General features: G+C 46.1%; 1 protein-coding gene across 1 annotated transcript in view; it reads right to left on the bottom strand.

The window, feature by feature from the left end:
• Positions 1-18,676, bottom strand: part of LOC136675389 (potassium voltage-gated channel subfamily KQT member 3-like) — a 34,119-nt gene extending 15,443 nt beyond the window's left edge. The window contains exons 1-5 of the mRNA XM_066651898.1: positions 18,256-18,676; positions 4,650-4,740; positions 2,655-2,781; positions 1,848-2,020; positions 51-221 (exon numbers count right to left, since the gene is read on the bottom strand). Coding sequence (XP_066507995.1) covers positions 51-221; positions 1,848-2,020; positions 2,655-2,781; positions 4,650-4,740; positions 18,256-18,608 — 915 coding nt within the window. The 5' untranslated portion in view covers positions 18,609-18,676. The remainder of the gene's footprint in view (positions 1-50; positions 222-1,847; positions 2,021-2,654; positions 2,782-4,649; positions 4,741-18,255) is intronic.
• Positions 18,677-19,634: the final 958 nt, after the last annotated feature.

Genomic DNA, 19,634 nt, shown 5'->3' with positions numbered 1-19,634 from the left:
AAAGTATGTTCCAGAAATAGTGCCTGTTTATAAAGTTAACTTTCTCTCACCAGCCCCCACCACAGAGCGTCTGCGTATGTGTCGAAGTCCTGCTGAGGCGTGGGGGTCAGATCTTCTCTTTCTGGCCCCAAGTTTGTGACTACATCTTTCTCCACTAGGTAAACGAGGAACGAGGCCAAGATCAGGGATAGGAAACCGATGTACCAGGCAGTGATCAGCTCCTACACACACACACACACACATATATCATCATCACACTCTTGGTAAAACATCTGTGTAAATTCTGCTTAAACCAGATGTTGGAACATAGTCATTTGTCACCATGTTCAGTTCTGGATCAGAAAATAAACATAATGTAGCAGAGCTCATGAGCAAAATTACTACTCAAAATGGCTCTGGAGGCAGTGCTGCCTTTGAGGCAGAAGGAACCTAGATAACATGCATTGGGAAGAATTTTTCCAATACCACACCATACACCAATAATGATCCACCCTCATGGTTTGCCTGCTCTGACTCTGCCAGAAATGTCTTTGGGAGAAATGTGTGTGTGTGATAGAATTTTCTATTTTTGTTTTACTGTACACTTCAGTTCTGTTTCATTCATTCATTCATTCATTGTCTGTAACCCTTATCCAGTTGAGCTACAGTCACCCGGAGGAAACCCACGCAGACACAGGGAGAACACACCACACTCCTCACAGAAAGTCACCCGGAGGAAACCCACGCAGACACAGGGAGAACACACCACACTCCTCACAGACAGTCACCCGGAGGAAACCCACGCAGACACAGGGAGAACACACCACACTCCTCACAGACAGTCACCCAGAGGAAACCCACGCAGACACAGGGAGAACACACCACACTCCTCACAGACAGTCACCCGGAGGAAACCCACGCAGACACAGAGAGAACACACCACACTCCTCACAGACAGTCAACCGGAGGAAACCCACACAGACACAGGGAGAACACACCACACTCCTCACAGACAGTCACCCGGAGGAAACCCACACAGACACAGAGAGAACACACCACACTCCTCACAGACAGTCACCCGGAGGAAACCCACGCAGACACAGGGAGAACACACCACACTCCTCACAGACAGTCACCCAGAGGAAACCCACGCAGACACAGAGAGAACACACCACACTCCTCACAGACAGTCACCCGGAGGAAACCCACGGAGAGACAGGGAGAACACACCACACTCCTCACAGACAGTCACCCGGAGGAAACCCACGCAGACACAGGGAGAACACACCACACTCCTCACAGACAGTCACCCGGAGTGGGACTCAAACCCACAACCTCCAGGACCCTGCAGCTGTGACAGAGACACTACCTGCTGCACCTCTGTTCTGTTTAATAAATTGTTAATAATCCTCTGCTTCCTCAGAGGCAGCAATAATGCTCTATTCAACTCAGAGGCAGTTACATTGTCCTCCGTTCAAGTAAAACCAAATATTTTTGCAGCACTTCCAACAAATTATGAAGCAGAACTAAGTGTAGAGAAAAAAAGAAAATTATACTGCACACTTATTTCTTCCAGACACATTTCTGGCAGCAGGCAGACCACGGGAGTCGAGGCAGAGCTTTACAGATTTATAGCATGGCATTTGTAAATCTCCACCCAGTGTATGTCAAACAAGCACCAATTACAATCGTTCTGCCTCGAAAGCAGCAATGCCTCCAGAAGCTTTTTGAGTAGTGACTGTGCACTCGAGCGCAGCAGGTGAGGCTTCATCACTTCAGCAAACGTCTGGGGGTTTACACCCCTCGGCCGTTGGCATTGGGAATGCTGACTTTAAGCTCATCCTTTTGAAGACGTTGTGTGTATATACCTTGCTGTGGGCGTATATAGCCGACCCCAATAACTTCCAGGTCCCGCCGCGGCGGTCCATACGCAGCATGCGCAGGATCTGCAGAAAACGCAGACTGCGCAGGGACGTGGCCAAAACATTTCCCTGGTTCCCCAGTGCCACCACTGGCACGGATGCTATCAACACGAAAATATCTGCACACACACACACACACAAGATCAATTTTAAATAACTGAGATAAGAGATAATATAAGACATGATTACACTTATTTTCCATCATCATCATTATTCCTTATACAGAACTGTGGAGGTCACTGGTGAATAAAATGCTAGGTGTGTGTTGTAGACATGGAGATGTCTGGTTCCATTCCCCACCACTGGAAAACATTCTCAGTGTCAAACACTCTCCAGCAGACTCTGATTTATGGATGGATTTGGAAATCATAAATATTTGAAAACACAGAAATATATATAAAGATATATAATCATGTGGGCAGCATCCTGTGACCGCTGACGAAGGACTGCAGGACGGCTAACACAAACTGTACAGCAGCACATGAGCTATTGTGTCTGATCTACAGGGGGACAACAAGTGAACAGTGAGTGGTCACAGCAGCAGGGCTGTGTCCGATCAAGTCGTACTAGAATAACACACAGACTAACACCATATTAGTGTCGCTGTAGAGCTTTCATGGGACTCTAACCATAAATCCATCTATAGGTTCAATGGAGCTGATCAGACAATGAGTGTAATAACAAGGAAGTCATTTGGATATAATGGCTGATCAGAGTGTGTGTGTATCTCTGTGTGAAAGAGGGAGTACTTACCCAGAATACATAGTGGTTTTCGGGCGAATTTCAGGCGCCCTCTCCAGCCCTTATATCTACAACAACATCCTGCCGCCCAGATCCTCAGCACAAACTCTGAGCCAAAAATAAAGATGGTGAAGGTTTCCTGCAAGAAAATATAGAAAGATGCCATTAATATTCAGTTGTCTGACTCAGCAAACACACACAAACATACACATACACACACACACACACACACACACACACACACACACACACACATAACTGAAGGTAATCTACAGTCAAAAGACTACAACAGAATAAACGATACATTCATTCATTCATTCATTGTCTGTAACTCTTATCCAGTTCAGGGTCCTGGTGAGCCTACCCGGAATTACTGTGTGCAAGGTGGGAACACACCCTGGAGGGGGCGCCAGTCCTTCACAGGGTGACACACACTCACATATTCACTGACACACTCAAATCTACGGACACTTTTGAGTCTCCAATTCATCTACCAACGTGTGTTTTTGAAGCGTGGGAGGAAACAGAAGCACCCGGAGGAAATCCATGCAGACACAGGGAGAACACACCACACTCCTCACAGACAGTCACCCGGAGGAAATCCATGCAGACACAGGGAGAACACACCACACTCCTCACAGACAGTCACCCGGAGGAAATCCACGCAGACACAGGGAGAACACACCACACTCCTCACAGACAGTCACCCGGAGGAAATCCATGCAGACACAGGGAGAACACACCACACTCCTCACAGACAGTCACCCGGAGGAAACCCACGCAGACACGGGGAGAACACACCACACTCCTCACAGACAGTCACCCGGAGGAAATCCATGCAGACACAAGGAGAACACACCACACTCCTCACAGACAGTCACCCGGAGGAAATCCATGCAGACACAGGGAGAACACACCACACTCCTCACAGACAGTCACCCGGAGGAAATCCACGCAGACACAGGGAGAACACACCACACTCCTCACAGACAGTCACCCGGAGGAAATCCATGCAGACACAGGGAGAACACACCACACTCCTCACAGACAGTCACCCGGAGGAAATCCATGCAGACACAGGGAGAACACACCACACTCCTCACAGACAGTCACCCGGAGGAAATCCACGCAGACACAGGGAGAACACACCACACTCCTCACAGACAGTCACCCGGAGGAAATCCATGCAGACACAGGGAGAACACACCACACTCCTCACAGACAGTCACCCGGAAGAAACCCATGCAGACACAGAGAGAACACACCACACTCCTCACAGACATTCAACCAGAGGAAACCCACACAGACACAAGGAGAACACACCACACTCCTCACAGACAGTCACCCGGAGGAAACCCACGCAGACACGGGGAGAACACACCACACTCCTCACAGACAGTCACCCGGAGGAAACCCACGCAGACACAGGGAGAACACACCACACTCCTCACAGACAGTCACCCGGAGGAAACCCATGCAGACACAGAGAGAACACACCACACTCCTCACAGACAGTCACCCGGAGGAAACCCACGCAGACACAGGGAGAACACACCACACTCCTCACAGACAGTCACCCGGAGGAAACCCATGCAGACACAGAGAGAACACACCACACTCCTCACAGACAGTCACCCGGAGGAAACCCATGCAGACACAGGGAGAACACACCACACTCCTCACAGACCGTCACATTCCACTTCATATTTAGCTCAATGTGCTTAAAAATTGGGACAACATGCAGACTATTGCACATTACTTTGAAGTTATAGACCTGCTTTCTACGTCATTATAAAACATGGACTTACTCTGAGTTAGGGCCAGAGTGTACGTTTAGAAAAATAACAAAAACCTGAGTTTGTTTTTATTGTTTATTTATCATATGATTATTTTGGACAATGGTGTTTTTGAGGGGAATTTTCTCCAAAAAAACAGGAAAAACACCTTTTCTACTGGTTTGTTTAATTTTATAATTTTTTAGGTATTATTTCACACAACCATTCTCACCAGAACCACCAGCCAGTGACCGGAGTCATCCTCGTACTCTTTGAATGTGGTAAGAATAGCAAGAATCAGGCATGCCAGAACTATCAGAAACCTAAAGAGAGAAAGAGAGAGAGAGAGAGAATTAATGACAGTCTCTATTCAAATGCATACATTATTTGCCCCTTTCCCCCATTCTTCAGCGCTCAGGACCCCCAGAGGACCCCCACAGAGCAGGTGTGATGTGGTGGTGGATCATTCTCAGCGCTGCAGTGACACTGACGTGGTGGTACGAGTGGATCAGACACAGCAGTGCTGTAGCTGTTTACCTTCTACATAATTTGACATCCATTTTAAAACCTGTCCCCTTTATTAAAAGGTATTTTTAGCATAAAATATTAGTTCTGTATTAGTGCTAACTACGACGAATATAACATTATGTAAATACAATGTACATTTCTGACAATTTCCCATACTGACAATCCCAGATGTGAGCAGCTGAGGGCGCTGTTATCTAAGCGTGAATAACACATTCAGCATAAAGCAATGAAAGTAAAGTATAAATAACAAGAGGATTCTTTTAATCAGGAGATCAATAATGAACATATAAGTAATGTCTGAAAAACTGTGCGTATAGTGTGTGTTCATACGTACAGTATGTGTGTGCAGGTGCATTTGTGTGTCTGTGTCTGTCTTTATGCATCTTATACATCTGGCTTAGCCTCTCCACCCTCTCAGCACAACATACAGAGAGAGAGAGAGAGAGAGAGAGAGAGAGAGAGAGAGAGAGAGAGAGAGAGAGAGAGAGAGAGAGAATAAAAATATAACCAACTGTACCCTGTTGATTCTTTTTTGTCCATCTTTCAGTTGACCTGTTGACACTGTTGCTATGGTTATCATGGATTCAGGGTTTCACTTGCTAGTTGCCATGGTTTTTAACCATAATATTTTAGCATTCTGAATGTGTGTGTGTGTGTGTGTGTGAGAGAGAGAGAGAGAGAGAGAGAGAGAGAGAGAGAGAGGAAAAGAGAGAGAGAGAGAGAGAGAGAGAGAGAGAGAGAGAGAGAGAGAGAGAGAGAGAGAGCTATAGCACCTGAGGGACATTTGCTACCAATTTGCACCAGAGAGCTAATAAAAAAAATGCAGAGTGTGTGAATCAGATAATAATCTCCCTCTGCCACCTACACACACACACACACACACACACACACACATACAAGACCTCAGAGATGCTGCATTCACAAGGTCAAGAGAAGAACTTTCAAAGGCGTTGGGGCCTTTTAGTTTTTCATAGAAATTAAATAAAACTAAAACAGAATGCATGATTAACAGCATAAAATGGCAGAGTCCATTGGTGTTGGTATGGATCTCTGGCTTCCAGAGCTTTTGAGGGCTGTCCTTGTGACACTTTCACACATGTACAGTCAGCCAGAATATTTCCAGTCTTTACCTGGAGGAGCTGTATGTGCGAATGCTAATTTTCCTAACATCTGTGCCAAATGCTACCTGGACTTTACCCAGCTGGTGCCCTCACACTAAATCTGGGGAATGTCTGAGTGAACACATACAGGTACCACTTTAAAATAAAATGGGTTCTATACGACACCAAAAAAGGTTTCTCTGTTGTAACAAGCTACTCGAAGTCACTGGGCGCAAGGTGGGAACACATCCTGGAGGGGGCGCCAGTCCTTCACGGGGCAACACTCACACATTCACTCACACACTCACACCTATGGACACTTTTGAGTCTTCAATCCACCCACCACACTCCTCACAGACAGTCACCAGGAGGAAACCCACGCAGACACAGGGAGAACACACCACACTACTCACAGACAGTCACCCGGAGGAAACCCACACAGACACAGGGAGAACACACCACACTCCTCACAGAAAGTCACCCGGAGGAAACCCACACAGACACAGGGAGAACACACCACTCTCCCCCAGACAGTCACCCGGAGGAAACCCACGCGGACACAGGGAGAACACACCACACTCCTCACAGACAGTCACCCGGAGGAAACCCACGCAGACACAGGGAGAACACACCACACTCCTGACAGACAGTCACCCGGAGGAAACCCACGCAGACACGGAGAACACACCACACTCCACACAGACAGTCACCCGGAGGAAACCCACGCGGACACAGGGAGAACACACCACACTCTTCACGGACAGTCACCCGAAGGAAACCCACGCGGACACAGGGAGAACACACCACACTCCTCACAGACAGTCACCCGGAGGAAACCCATGCAGACACAGGGAGAACACACCACACTCTTCACAGACAGTCACCCGGAGGAAACCCACGCGGACACAGGGAGAACACACCACACTCCTTACAGAGTCACTCGGAGGAAACCCACGCAGACACAGAGAGAACACACCACACTCCTCACAGACAGTCACCCGGAGGAAACCCACGCGGACACAGGGAGAACACACCACACTCCTCACAGACAGTCACCCGGAGCAGGACTTGAACCCACAACCTCCAGGACCCTGGAGCTGTGACAGAGACACTACCTGCTGCTCCACTGTGCCACCAACAATAAAAGTAAAGGATAATACAATGTTTATTATACAATGGTTATTATAGTTTTTAAATAAGAAAATACTGACATTTTTTGGCTTTATTTTATCGCTGGTGCAGCCATTTTCGGGTGATTCACAAGGCATTCATGGCCCTTTGTTTGAAGTGTGCCCCTGAAAAATCTTCATTTCAAGGGGTATATAGCCCTCCCCCTCAGCCCTATCCCTCTTTCCCATCCAGAACTGAGACACCACACCCCCTAGGCTCCATGGAAGGGTTAAGTGGTAGGGCTAGGGGTGAAATGGGATTTCCAGCTATGAGGACTATGTCTCTGACACAGAACATCTCCCACCGTTCGCTACGTGTGAAAGGACAACTCCAGAAGATTTCCGGACCTAGTTCTCCAGACTTTATCAAGTGTTCATATGTGAAAAACCGCTTGAGAGCTCACGAGCCAATTCATGCACCATAAAATACACAATAACAAACAGAACATAGTTTTTGGCAATGCACTCAACGACCTCCATGTCCATGTCTTTCCAGTCACCAGAGGGTTCCCTAAACTCGCTTTCTCAGCATTTCTGAAACACAGAGTGCCTCACTGTACGGACCGGAGAGCTGCTTGCTCCGGAAACATCAGCATGGGGTAGCGCTTCACGCATAGAGTGAGCACCCATGTGACGACGCGTAAATCAGGCTGATTACTTTCATGCAGTGTGAGGGGTTTGATTTTGGAACAAAGTCCGTACACAGCAAACGATTTAAATGTGCAGCTTGAGTTGTTTCTGATATAGCACAATGTCTGACTGGCTTTAAGCAGAGGGTGCTGCTACTGCACAGAGCTTTTAATCACATTAATTAGCAGTGGGAGCTAATATGTGTTTAGTAAATGAATGTAACACCCAGCCCAGTACTAACCATCACGCTCAAGACACTGCGCTCACTCCCAATGCTATTAGATTTCCATCTGAGCGCAATTAGCCGCACAGCAACAGGAGAGGCCTGCATTTAGTGGACTGAATAAAACACCGAAGACCTTAGCACTGTAAACACAAACCTGAAGAAAATGTTGGGATGGCATGTGACGTGCAAATGAAAACAGAAAGCAGGAATGAAGGAACTGCATCTTTTTTAAGCTGCTGCTGATTTTCTCATCTCTTGAAGCTCAACACAATTAGAGGAGAATGCTAACTGGTGATTATTACACCGGCATCATCACACCTAATTTAGCTGGGAAGTATTGCTCTGCCACAATTTAAATTACAACTGTAAAAAGTCAATTTTACCAAGTATTGCTGAGCAAAATGGATGTGCCACATAAATTCACTACAGGAACTACATTTCCCATAATGCCTGAGAATCTTTTTTACCAAACGCTTGAGAAGCTTATTTCTTTGTAGGCCTTATCCAGTTCAGGGTCGAGGTGGGTCCGGAGCCTACCCGGAATCACTGGGTGTAAGGCAGGAACACACCCTGGAGGGGGCGCCAGTCCTTCACAGGGCGATACACACTCACACATTCACTCACACACTCACACCTACGGACACTTTTGAGTCTCCAATCCACCTACCAACGTGTGTTTTTGGAGTATGGGAGGAAACCCACGCAGACACAGACGCAGACGCAGGGAGAACACACCACACTCCTCACAGACAGTCACCCGGAGCGGGACTTGAACCCACAACCTCCAGGACCCAGAAGTTGTGATAGAGACACTACCTGCTGCTCCACTGTGCCCACACTTAAGTGTTTAACCACTTAAACTATTCAGTTTTGAAGATTTCTGTGTGTGCCCCAGTAGTAATCTAAAACAACAGAAAGAGAGAGAGAGAGAGAGAGAGAGAGAGAGAGAGAGAGAGAGAGAGAGAGAAGCATTGAGCACTGAGCCGCAGTAAGCTTAAGAACTGGTGATAAATGGTGGTATGAGAAAGCACAGGCCAAATTTAAAACTCCCAACTTACATCAAAACATGCTTATATATCATGGATGACCTGATTCACAGAGGAACACAGACACACACACACACACACACACACACACACACACATGCTCATCCATCAAACATGTCACCATTATCATAATGAAGAAAAATGAGGGAGCAGTTCAACAGGAGTAATGAGTCTCTCTCTCTCTCTCTCTCTCTCTCTCTCTCTCTCTCTCTCTCTCTCTCTCTCTCTAGCTCTCTCTCCCACACACACACACATACACACTCACTCACACCACTCTATCACCCTTGCCCTATCTCTTTCCTTAACTTCCGCTCTCTTTGTCTCTGTCTCTTTTCCTTTCTACTGTCTCTATGTGGTTCTCTTCTCTCCCTCCCTCTGACTCACCTCCCCTTCTCCATCTATTCCTTAGTCTCTCTCTCTCCCTCTCTCTCTCTCTCTCTCTCTCTCTCTCTCTCTCTCATCACTTTATCTCCATGGGTTTATTGGAATCCTTCTTGTCCAATCTGTCATAATTGTTACCTCCATTATCATTCTGCAGATCATTAGCATGATTATCATCTGCTGAGTGTGTTTGTGTTAAGTTAATATATGAACTCCGGGCTGAAAGCAGCTGTGTGTGTGTGTGTGTGTGTGTGTGAGAGAGAGAGCGAGAGAGAGAGAGACAGAGGGTGAACAAGTGATATACACTGAGCAATCACTGGATTAGGAAAACCTACCTAAACACCTACATTCACTGTCCATTCTCTCAGCTCCTCTGACCACAGGAGGACTTTGCAGTTCAACAGTTACAGACTGTAGTCAATATCTTGCTCTGCATAATTTCTTATCCCCTTTTCCCCCTTTTTGGATGAATTTGGTTGGTGGATTATTCTCATTGCATCAGTGAAATGGAAAGTGTTTCAAAACTCTAGCAGCACTGCTGTGTCTGATCCACGTCCACATCAACTGGATGTTTTAACATTGCTCTGCGGATTTGATGGTACTTACCTAAACAATTGTGAATCACACACACACAGACTTACACCACCAACAACAACCCCCCCCCCCCCCCCACACACACACACACGTACACACTTAAAAAACACGCGCGCACCACACACACACACACACACACACACACTTAAGATATTTATGAGCATACATAAAGAGATGGATAGATAGATAACTAGAGAATGAGAGAGAGGGAGAGAGAGAGAGGGTGAGAGAGAGAGAGACAGATAAAGAGAGAGAGAGAGAGATAGAGAGACGGAGAGGGAGAGAGAAAGACAGAGAGACCATTTGATGTTATTAGTGAGGTCAAGACTAAAAGCACCTTCAAATCTTTTCAGCTGATTTACAGGAACTGCAGCTCTACAGCAAAGATGATTGTGTGTGTGTGTGGGGGGGGTGGAGGTATAGTGAGTTAGAGAGAAAGAGAGATAGAGATAGAGAAGTTATGAATATGAGCAGGGAAATTACAATCACTATGAGTTCAGCTCCTTCAGTTAGTCACTCTCTCTCTCTCTCTCTCTCTCTCTCTCTCTCTCTCTCTCTCTCTCTCTCTGTCTCTCTCTCTCTCTCTCTCTCTCTGTCTCTCTCTCTCTCTCTCTCTCTCTGTCTCTCTCTCTCTCTCCTCTCTCTCTCTCTCTCTCTCTCTCTCTTTTATTCAGTGTAAAGTTTTCCATGTCCAAACCAGAGACATTTAATACACACTTTGTTTCTGCTACAGTTGCTATGGCAATGCTCAAAACAAGATTGCTGTTATCATCAAGTGCACAGACACACACACACACACACACAGAAGAATTTAATGGTGAATTACATGTGATAAACGTCTCTTCTCCTTAAGGGCCTATGTTACAGAAGTGTGTTTATTAAAGGGATATTACATTGACCTCTTCATTCTCAGAGGCCTGTCCTAACCTTATCCATAACTACACTCACCTGACCCTCACCCAGCTTTTACCTTAAATACGTCTCCACCACTGGATTCACCCGTGTAATTATTATGTTGTGAGGACCTGCTTAGATACACACACACACACACACACACACACACACACACACACACACACACACACACACACACATAATGCTCACAATTTATTTACTTAGACAATTCAAGAATAAAAATCAAGGTAAATAAAATACTTAATTTAAACCTAGTTTGTTTTTATATCTCTTTGCTGTTGTTCTTTTACCCCGTGAGTCCTATACAAAGTTTACACATATAAACACCATGAAAGTAAACATACAGTTTAATTTGTTTTGTTTTGAATCATTTTGGTTACTTTCTATTGACCCATTAACTTTTTGAATTACGTAAGACCACATAAACAGCTAAAAATGAAGATGCAGGGTCTTGTCCAACACACATTTTCTTTGCATTGAACCTGTATTTTGCCACCCCCTACACCCCCCACGCCCACACACACTCACAAATACACACGGCGCCTGTCTCTGTGTAGGTTGAAGGTATTCGCTCTGTTTTAGCTGTGATCTAATTTGGTACAGTTGCTGAGCAACAGAAGACTCTATGGTGCATATCCCTGCATCATGATTCTAAAGGAAACACACACACACACACATATGGAAGCCCATTTCCTCCACATAAAATAATAAAAAAAGGCACCAATTATTTCTTCATTAATATATAAACTGCTCTCTCAGTGTTTTGAGTTACTATGTCATTGTATTGAGATAACGTACAGTATAATATCTCAATTGTTAATACCTCAAATTAATGTGATAATATCTTACTATCTCAGTATATTGACATAGTATCTCAAAATAATAAGATTGAGATAGCAACTTATTTTAATGGGAAAACAAGTTGGTGGAGGAAATTATGTGGAGGAAACAGGCTTACACAAACACACACACACACACACACACACACACAAACACACACACACACACACACACAGAGAGAGAGAGAGAGAGAGACGTTTTAGCAGTTCAAAGCAAACACATCAAATATTTCAGTTCTGTGTGTGTGTGTGATTCTTTGTGTGTGTGTTTGTGTGTGTGTTTGTATGTCAGAAGGGACTTGAGCAGCTCTCTTCTTCATTGGAGATGTTTCCGTGGCAACAAGTCATGTGACAAGGCCTCAGAAGGCACAGAAACTAACTACAGCAGAGAGAGGTCAAAGGTGTAACACCCCAGTGTCTCTCTCTCTCTCTCTCTCTCTCTCTCTCTCTCTCTGTGTGTGTGTGTGTGTGTGTGTGTCTGTGTGTGTGTTTACTTTCCAAACCAAGGCTGCTTTCCATCCATGCACTATATGCCCCAAAATTCTGAACCGAGGAATATTAATCAGGTGTGTTCTTACAGAATTAACAGTCTCTACTCTTCAGGGAACGGGCAAGACTTTACATGAGGTTGTAGAAGCTTGGCTGTGAGGATTTTGAATGGCATTAAGTTGTATTTGCTCCCTTGTGACGTCACTGTGAATAATAGCAGCCATTTTGAGGACAGATTCATTACTCATAACACCAACTCAAACATAATCTGAGATTTTTACATTTTTTATTGTTTATTACCCAAATATTTCATCCTCATTTAGCCTTAAATGAAATATATGTGGCGGCACGGTGGCGCAGCAGGTAGTGTCAGGGACCTGGAGGTTGTGGGTTGATTCCCGCTCCAGGTGACTGTCTGTGAGGAGTGTGGTGTGTTCTCTCTGTGTCTGCGTGGGTTTCCTCCGGGTGACTGTCTGTGAGGAGTGTGGTGTGTTCTCTCTGTGTTCCGCGTGGGTTTCCTCCGGTGCTCCGGTTTCCTCCCACAGTCCAAAAATACACGTTGGTAGGTGGATTGGCGACTTGAAAGTGTCCGTAGGTGTGAGTGTGTGAGTGAATGTGTTGTGTGTCTGTGTTGCTCTGTGAAGGACTGGCGCCCCCTCCAGGGTGTATTCCCGCCTTGCGTCCAATGATTCCAGGTAGGCTCTGGACCCACCGCAACCTGAATTGGATAAGGGTTACAGATAATGAATGAATGAATGAAATATATGTGAGGAACCCTGACCCATTTATCCGTGTCACGGCCCTGTTCGACTCAACTGTGTCATTCAGTAGAGGCTCGGGTTCTGTCCCAAATCATAAAACTAGACTTCTTCACCCAGACTAACTTCACCCAGACAGTGCACTAGTTTCACAGGGACACATTACGTTACAGCTGATTTATTTACCCTGTTAATAATAAAACATATACACAGTCTGTGTATAAATACTCTCACAGATCTGGTCACAAGTGCAGAGGAAATTCATTGGAAGTGACAAAAAATGCTAATAACACTAACAGAGAATAACAGCATTTTCCTTCTCATTATAAGGGGACAGTGGGACGATAGGTTTAAACCAATCAATCCTCAGAATGGCGCTCACAGCATATACATCAGTGTCCACAACGTGTGCAGATAATTCAGCCTAACTCGTTAATTAAGGGGTGTCTACAAACTTTTGGACATACGTGTCACTTAGAGTAAGCGCTAATTTACAGCCAACAACAGGTGAAGATTCACAGGAAATCTGCTCTTTTTTGGCAAATCATTACTGCAAACATGCAAGTCACCACACACTGGCATTTGGCATGAGTGTGAGTGTGTGTGTGTGTGTGTGTGAGTGTGTGTGTGTGTGTGTGTGTGTGTGTGTTGATACTAGTGTGCATTTAATGAGCTTTGGCATCTCCTTGTGTTTCCTGGAATCTCCCAGCATTCCAGGCAAGATGGTGATTCCCTCCCTGTGTGTGAGTGTAGTTAGTGTGTGTGTTGTGTGTGGTGAGAGAGAGAGAGAGAGAGAGAGAGATAGAGAGCAAGAAAGAGTGACCTTCCAAGAAAGCTGAAGGTGAAAGGAGGAGATGAAGCTCATGCCTGTTCACTCATATCGACACACAAACAAACACACACACGTTACATTTCTAATTCTAAGATGTCATTGGAGCATTGAAGAGTAAACACAGTGAAGGGTTTATTAAGTGCATCGTGTTATTCCTGTCCCAAGCAAAGCCTTGCATCTCCATGACTTCATTTAAAAATCACCAGCTGCCTTTGAGGCTATAACAAGATTTCAAAAGGAATGGATTAAAACAGACGTGGTCCAGAATTGAATGTTTTTTGCATGAACCTGCTCTGTTCTTTCTTCTCGAGGTGCGAGGGTTTGCAGCAAAAGCAAGGATAAGTCATCATGTGAATCAATATCTCTTCACTCCACTTTCTGTGATGGAAACAGTTTCTGTGACACACCAGGTTAGTGGTTTCACCACCCCACCCACACACACACACACACACACACAACACGACACACACACACACACACACACACAGGTGAATGGAAGCTAATACATATTCAAAATCCAAACATAGTGTTTCATTCTTAGCTTCAACTCAACAAAGCTGCAGCCATTCAGCTAAACTCAGCTCTGGTTTATTAATGAGGAGGAGGATGAGGAGGAAAAGAGAGAGAGAGAGAGAGAGAGAGAGAGAGAGAGAGAGTGTGGAGTGGAGGAGTGTGATTCATGGTGTTACACAAACACTGCACATTGTTTCCTGATAACCTGACTCTCGCTCTCTCGTCTCTCTCTCTCTCTCTCTCTCTCTGCTCTCTCTCTTTCTCTCTCTCTCCTCTCTCTCTCTCTCTCTCTTTCTCTCTTCTCTCTCTCTCTCTCTCTCTCTCTCTCTCTCCTCTCTCTCTCTCTTCTCTCTCTTCTCTCTCTCTCTCTCTCTCTCTCTCTCTCTCTCTCTCTCTCTCTCTCTCTCTCTCTCTCTCTCTCTCAGGATCAATTCTACAGGACCCTTTTCCATAAAACATAAACCAGGTATGGTTCAGCTGATGTTTATAAATTGTATTTAAAAATGTAAACTGTCCAAAATATGAATAAAAACCAATGAAGCCAATTAAGAATAACCCCCTCCACATTAACTTATCACATCAAAGTGTTTTTACACAGTAGGTTGTTACCTATCACTCACACACACCAAACACACACACACACACACACACACACACACACACCTATTAGACATTTTATTATCAGGTTAATCCCATATACAGATAGAAATAACCTCAGCTATGACTGGGAAAAAAAACCTCAGTCCTAGAGACCACACATGCACATGAGCACACAAACACACACACACACACTCACACACACACACACACACTATTAGACATTTTATTATCAGTTATTCCCACATACAGATAGAAATAACCTCAGGCCATGACTGGGAAAAAAAACCTCAGTCCTAGAGACCACACATGAGCACGCACACACACACACACACACACATCACACTACACACACACACACACCACAATGGTAAAAAGGCCTAATTGCTTTCCTGAAGAGTGCACAGGGGTATACACACACACACACACACACACACACACAAACAAACAACCACACACAAACACAGTTTAAAGTTTAAAAGCCTTAACTGGCTAAAAGCATCAATCCTAGAGACCACACCCACACTCACACACACAATAAACACACACTGGTTAAAAGCCTCATGCAATTCTAGAGGCCACACACACACTTGTGTGTGTATCCTACGCAGCAGCTTCTGAACCACATTTTTAACCTCTGCAATTGGGCAATTAGTACATAATGTAGTGTGTATAAGACCCTTAATAAGTGTATTATATACACATCAAGTGGTCCAAAGAAGGGCAGCCGGGGGACAGTCTGGGACAGGGTCATGGGTAGCCCAGGTTCATAAGGACTCAAGACTCCATACACAGCAAGCTGCAATGCATGCCGTGCTCTGACGCTTTCTTTAAACTTTTCAGTGGTTTTACTACAGTAGCTCCTCAGAGGGATCGGAGCAGATGGACCAGCCTTCACTCAGTGAGCTTTGGGCATATTGGATACTCTCACTGTTCACTGGCTCTTTCCTGACTTTGAGTTGGCATCAACCACTGTGAACCGGGAACCTGAAACACCCCTTAACCCATAAGAACCCACGGTAACGTGTGTGTCACAGACACTTTGTGACTGGAAAGTTATGACACCCCTAAATGGCATTTGCTGAATGCTCAGGTGTAGTCACATGACAGTTTGTGAAGGTGTGACCGTGTGACCTCAGCGCCAGAGCCACAGATAAGCTAATCAGTCACGCACAGACTCAAACTGAGTCATGACAGGGTCATTGTTTATCCTGTGTTTACCGTGGAGTCAGATCAGAGCGAAATAAAACTCCTGCTGAGTTTGTGAACAGTGGAGAAACTGTGGCTCTGATCAAAGCGGCAAACACAGCCCCAGAAACACACACAAAAGGAGCGTGTTCTGTTTTATTTCCTGTTATTGATTGACATTGTAAATGACCCCATCCTAGCTCCACTGGGGGATAACGCTGTATGTGAGGCTCTGAGCTCTTTACTGACCCTCCACACGCCCATGTCACGGTTTGCCCTGAAGATCCAACGAATCTTTGGTTCCAGTTGGGAACAAACTTTTCTGCTTCATGAACCAGTTTACATCGGTGGAAAGGTTAGTTCGACTAAAGGAGAAATGTTCCAGGAGGTTAGTCACTGGATAATGAGACGTCAACAGCCAAGACCAGGTGTCACTCCTCAAATCGATTTCTGTTTTATAAACATCTCAACCATCCATCTGTCCGCTCGCTGCAGAACTGACCAGAACCACCGTCGTCTGCGCGTATCCTTCCACTGTGAGAAGAGAACTCAACACCGTGGGTCTGAAAGCTGTGGGGTTGGAGAGAAGGAGCCCCAAGCTGTGAATGAAACCGGCACAAAAACATCTGCACTAGGAAAATGAACACTGGACCCCAGAGATGTGGTCTAAAGTATAAAGTCTAAATTAGGAACTGGGATTAATTTGAATCAAGAGAAACAGAAAAGGCAACCAGCTTCTAACACTGAACACCACACGTGTGGAAGACGTGCTCTTCCTGATTTTATCCGGGTGAACGCACACAAGCCCAGGCAGTAAGTTACATATAAAACTACAAGTGTTTCTAGATTCGCAAAGTTCAGTACTACACAGTAGTTAAGTATCAGAGCAATTTCAGAGAGATAGATAGATAGAGAGAGAGAGAGAGAGAGAGAGAGAGAGAGAGAGAGAGAGGAGAGAGAGAGGAGAGAGAGCTATGTTCTCAGTGGTGCTCTGTAACGAAGATCTTCCAGTTAACACAAACAAAACATGGTCTCATGGTCCCCGGTGTGTGTGTATCTCTGTAACTGTCTGTGTGTATCTCTGTATCTGTGTGTGTCTGTGTGTACCTGTCTGTGTGTTTCTCTGTATCTGTGTGTGTGTGTGTGTGCTGAAGTAAGGGTCACTTATATAATTGTTTTTCTGAGCTCTTTATATCACACTAACGCCCACAGATTTCGAACCACAGGCTTTTACAGATATTCAATCTTAATTTACATATTTAGCCTCTACCCAGCACAAACCCCTACTCAGCACCACGGACAGCTACCGTCCTCCTGGACTTTACTCTGAACTGCTTTTAAAGGGTCATTTTACTACACTATGTACATTCCAATGATTTATACACCAGAAGAACTAAAGCTACAAACAGTGTAGTGTATCTTTAAAGGTGCAGCAGTGGTGTTAGAGTCCAGTTGTGTTCCCTAAAGGTTCATTACATTCTCTTCTCCAGAAGGAGAGGGGATCTCTGTAATCTTTCATTACACAACTGTGGAGAATAAAAGAACACAATAAAAGTCCTGGAGAGGAAACGGGGCGAATGAACTCAACACAACTTTAACATCCACAGTTAATAAGGTACAGGTATGTTCCATAGTTAAAGGTACAGTATATGAATCCTAGTGGGTATCACCACAGTGAATTTTTCTGACCTGCAGTATTCACTGTGGACAAACACGCTATGGCATTGTTCAGTTGTAGCCTGCACTTTTGGAGTTTTCACAGTGTCGCAGACTTCTGGGAAAGCTTTGGAACATTGCTGTGAGGCTCTGTTGCATTTGGCATTTATTAAAGCATTAATGAGTTGGAACTGATGCTGAATTGAGCTCCATCACTCAGAGAACACTGTTGCACTGCTATGTTGCCTACTGCTGGGGATCATTACACTTCTCTGGACCACATTGGGCCTTGAGCATTTCACAGTGTGCTCTGAATTGAAATAAGTCATAAACAAAAGCCAGTGTGTGTGTGTGTGTGTGTGTGTGTGTGCACTCACACGAACGCGTGGTAGAGCAGCGCCCATCCTCGCGGCCTCTCGAGCGCGTCGTAGATGAGGTTCTGAATGCGGCGCGTACGCGCGTTGTTCCTCTTCACGGGACGCGTGTAGCCCAGCGGGGTCTTCGCAAGCAGCCCGATGTTCTGCGAGCCGCGCTTGAAGTCCGCCACCCTGACGGCGCTCGCGCCCGCTCCCGCGCCCGCCAGCAGCAGTGCGCCGTCCCGCTCGTGCCCCGTGCACGCCTCCAGCTCGCCGGCCTGCGCGCTCCCGCGCCTCGTGCCTCCGTCGCCGCTGTCGCGCGCCTCCGCTTCAGCGCCGCCGCCGCCGCCATTCCTGGCCCCGAGGAGCCTCATGCTGAGTGGCGCGTGAGCAGCTGCGGGACGAAGAGCATGCCATGATCCGCGCTGGAGCGCGCGAGCCCCTCCGGAGCGTCATTGAACGAGAGGAGAGAAGCGCGAGACGGGATCCGCTGCGGAGAGAGTGAGAGAGAGAGAGAGAGAGAGAGAGAGAGAGAGAGAGAGAGAGAGAGAGGGCGAAAAAAAACGACACTCGATTTGTGCGCGCGCACCCACACAAACACACACAATCCGGTTTCACTGCACTTGTGAGACTTTGTATAACTGCAGCCAGGTTGTGGCTATTAAAGCTAAACCTGATCCTAGGCCTGAGCTTAGTCTCTGACACAGTTCTACATCTTACAGTTTAACCCTTTCAAACGAGGTCCTCACAAGTCTCCTCCCTTCATTCTGTGGCCATGCGGTCCTCACACGGATAGTAAGACAATCACCCGTGTGTGTAAGTAAACGCACAGACACACACAAGACGAGAAACCTCACGCGCGTACACGTCAGGCTAACTGCTGCTACACATGCAACAAAGGGATCGAGAGCGCGCGCAACAAATGCTCTGCCTCGAGCCAAGCAGCGTAACCGCGTGCACGGGGTCTATGCACAACACAGCGCGCGCCCAGATCACACACACACACACACACACACACACACACACACACACACGCATACCATGTACACAGCGCGGCCGCTCCTTTTGCTGCATCACTCTCGCGAGTCACAAGTCCCTTCCGCACGCTGCTGTAGGCTACCTGCCGCTCGCCTGAAATAGGTGGCGTGACGCGCGCCACGGGCGGAGATGAGGGGGGAGGGGGGGGCAGGGGTATGAGTGTGTGTGTGTGTGGTGAGGGAGGGGGGGTGTACAAACAGAGGCGCGAGACGCCGGTGTTCACGAGCAACAGCTTCAGTACAATACAAGATAATACTGGGAGGAGTGAAGTGAGGTCAAACGAAAAACAGTCTACAATCTCTCTCTCTCTCTCTCTCTCTCTCTCTCTCTCTCTCCCTCTCTCTCTCTCTCTGTGTGTCTCA

This window comes from Hoplias malabaricus, chromosome X1, assembly GCF_029633855.1.
Source record: "Hoplias malabaricus isolate fHopMal1 chromosome X1, fHopMal1.hap1, whole genome shotgun sequence".
Taxonomy (NCBI): Eukaryota; Metazoa; Chordata; class Actinopteri; order Characiformes; family Erythrinidae; genus Hoplias; species Hoplias malabaricus.
The sequence above is the reverse complement of the archived record's forward strand: the minus strand, read 5'-3'. Positions and strand labels throughout refer to the sequence as shown.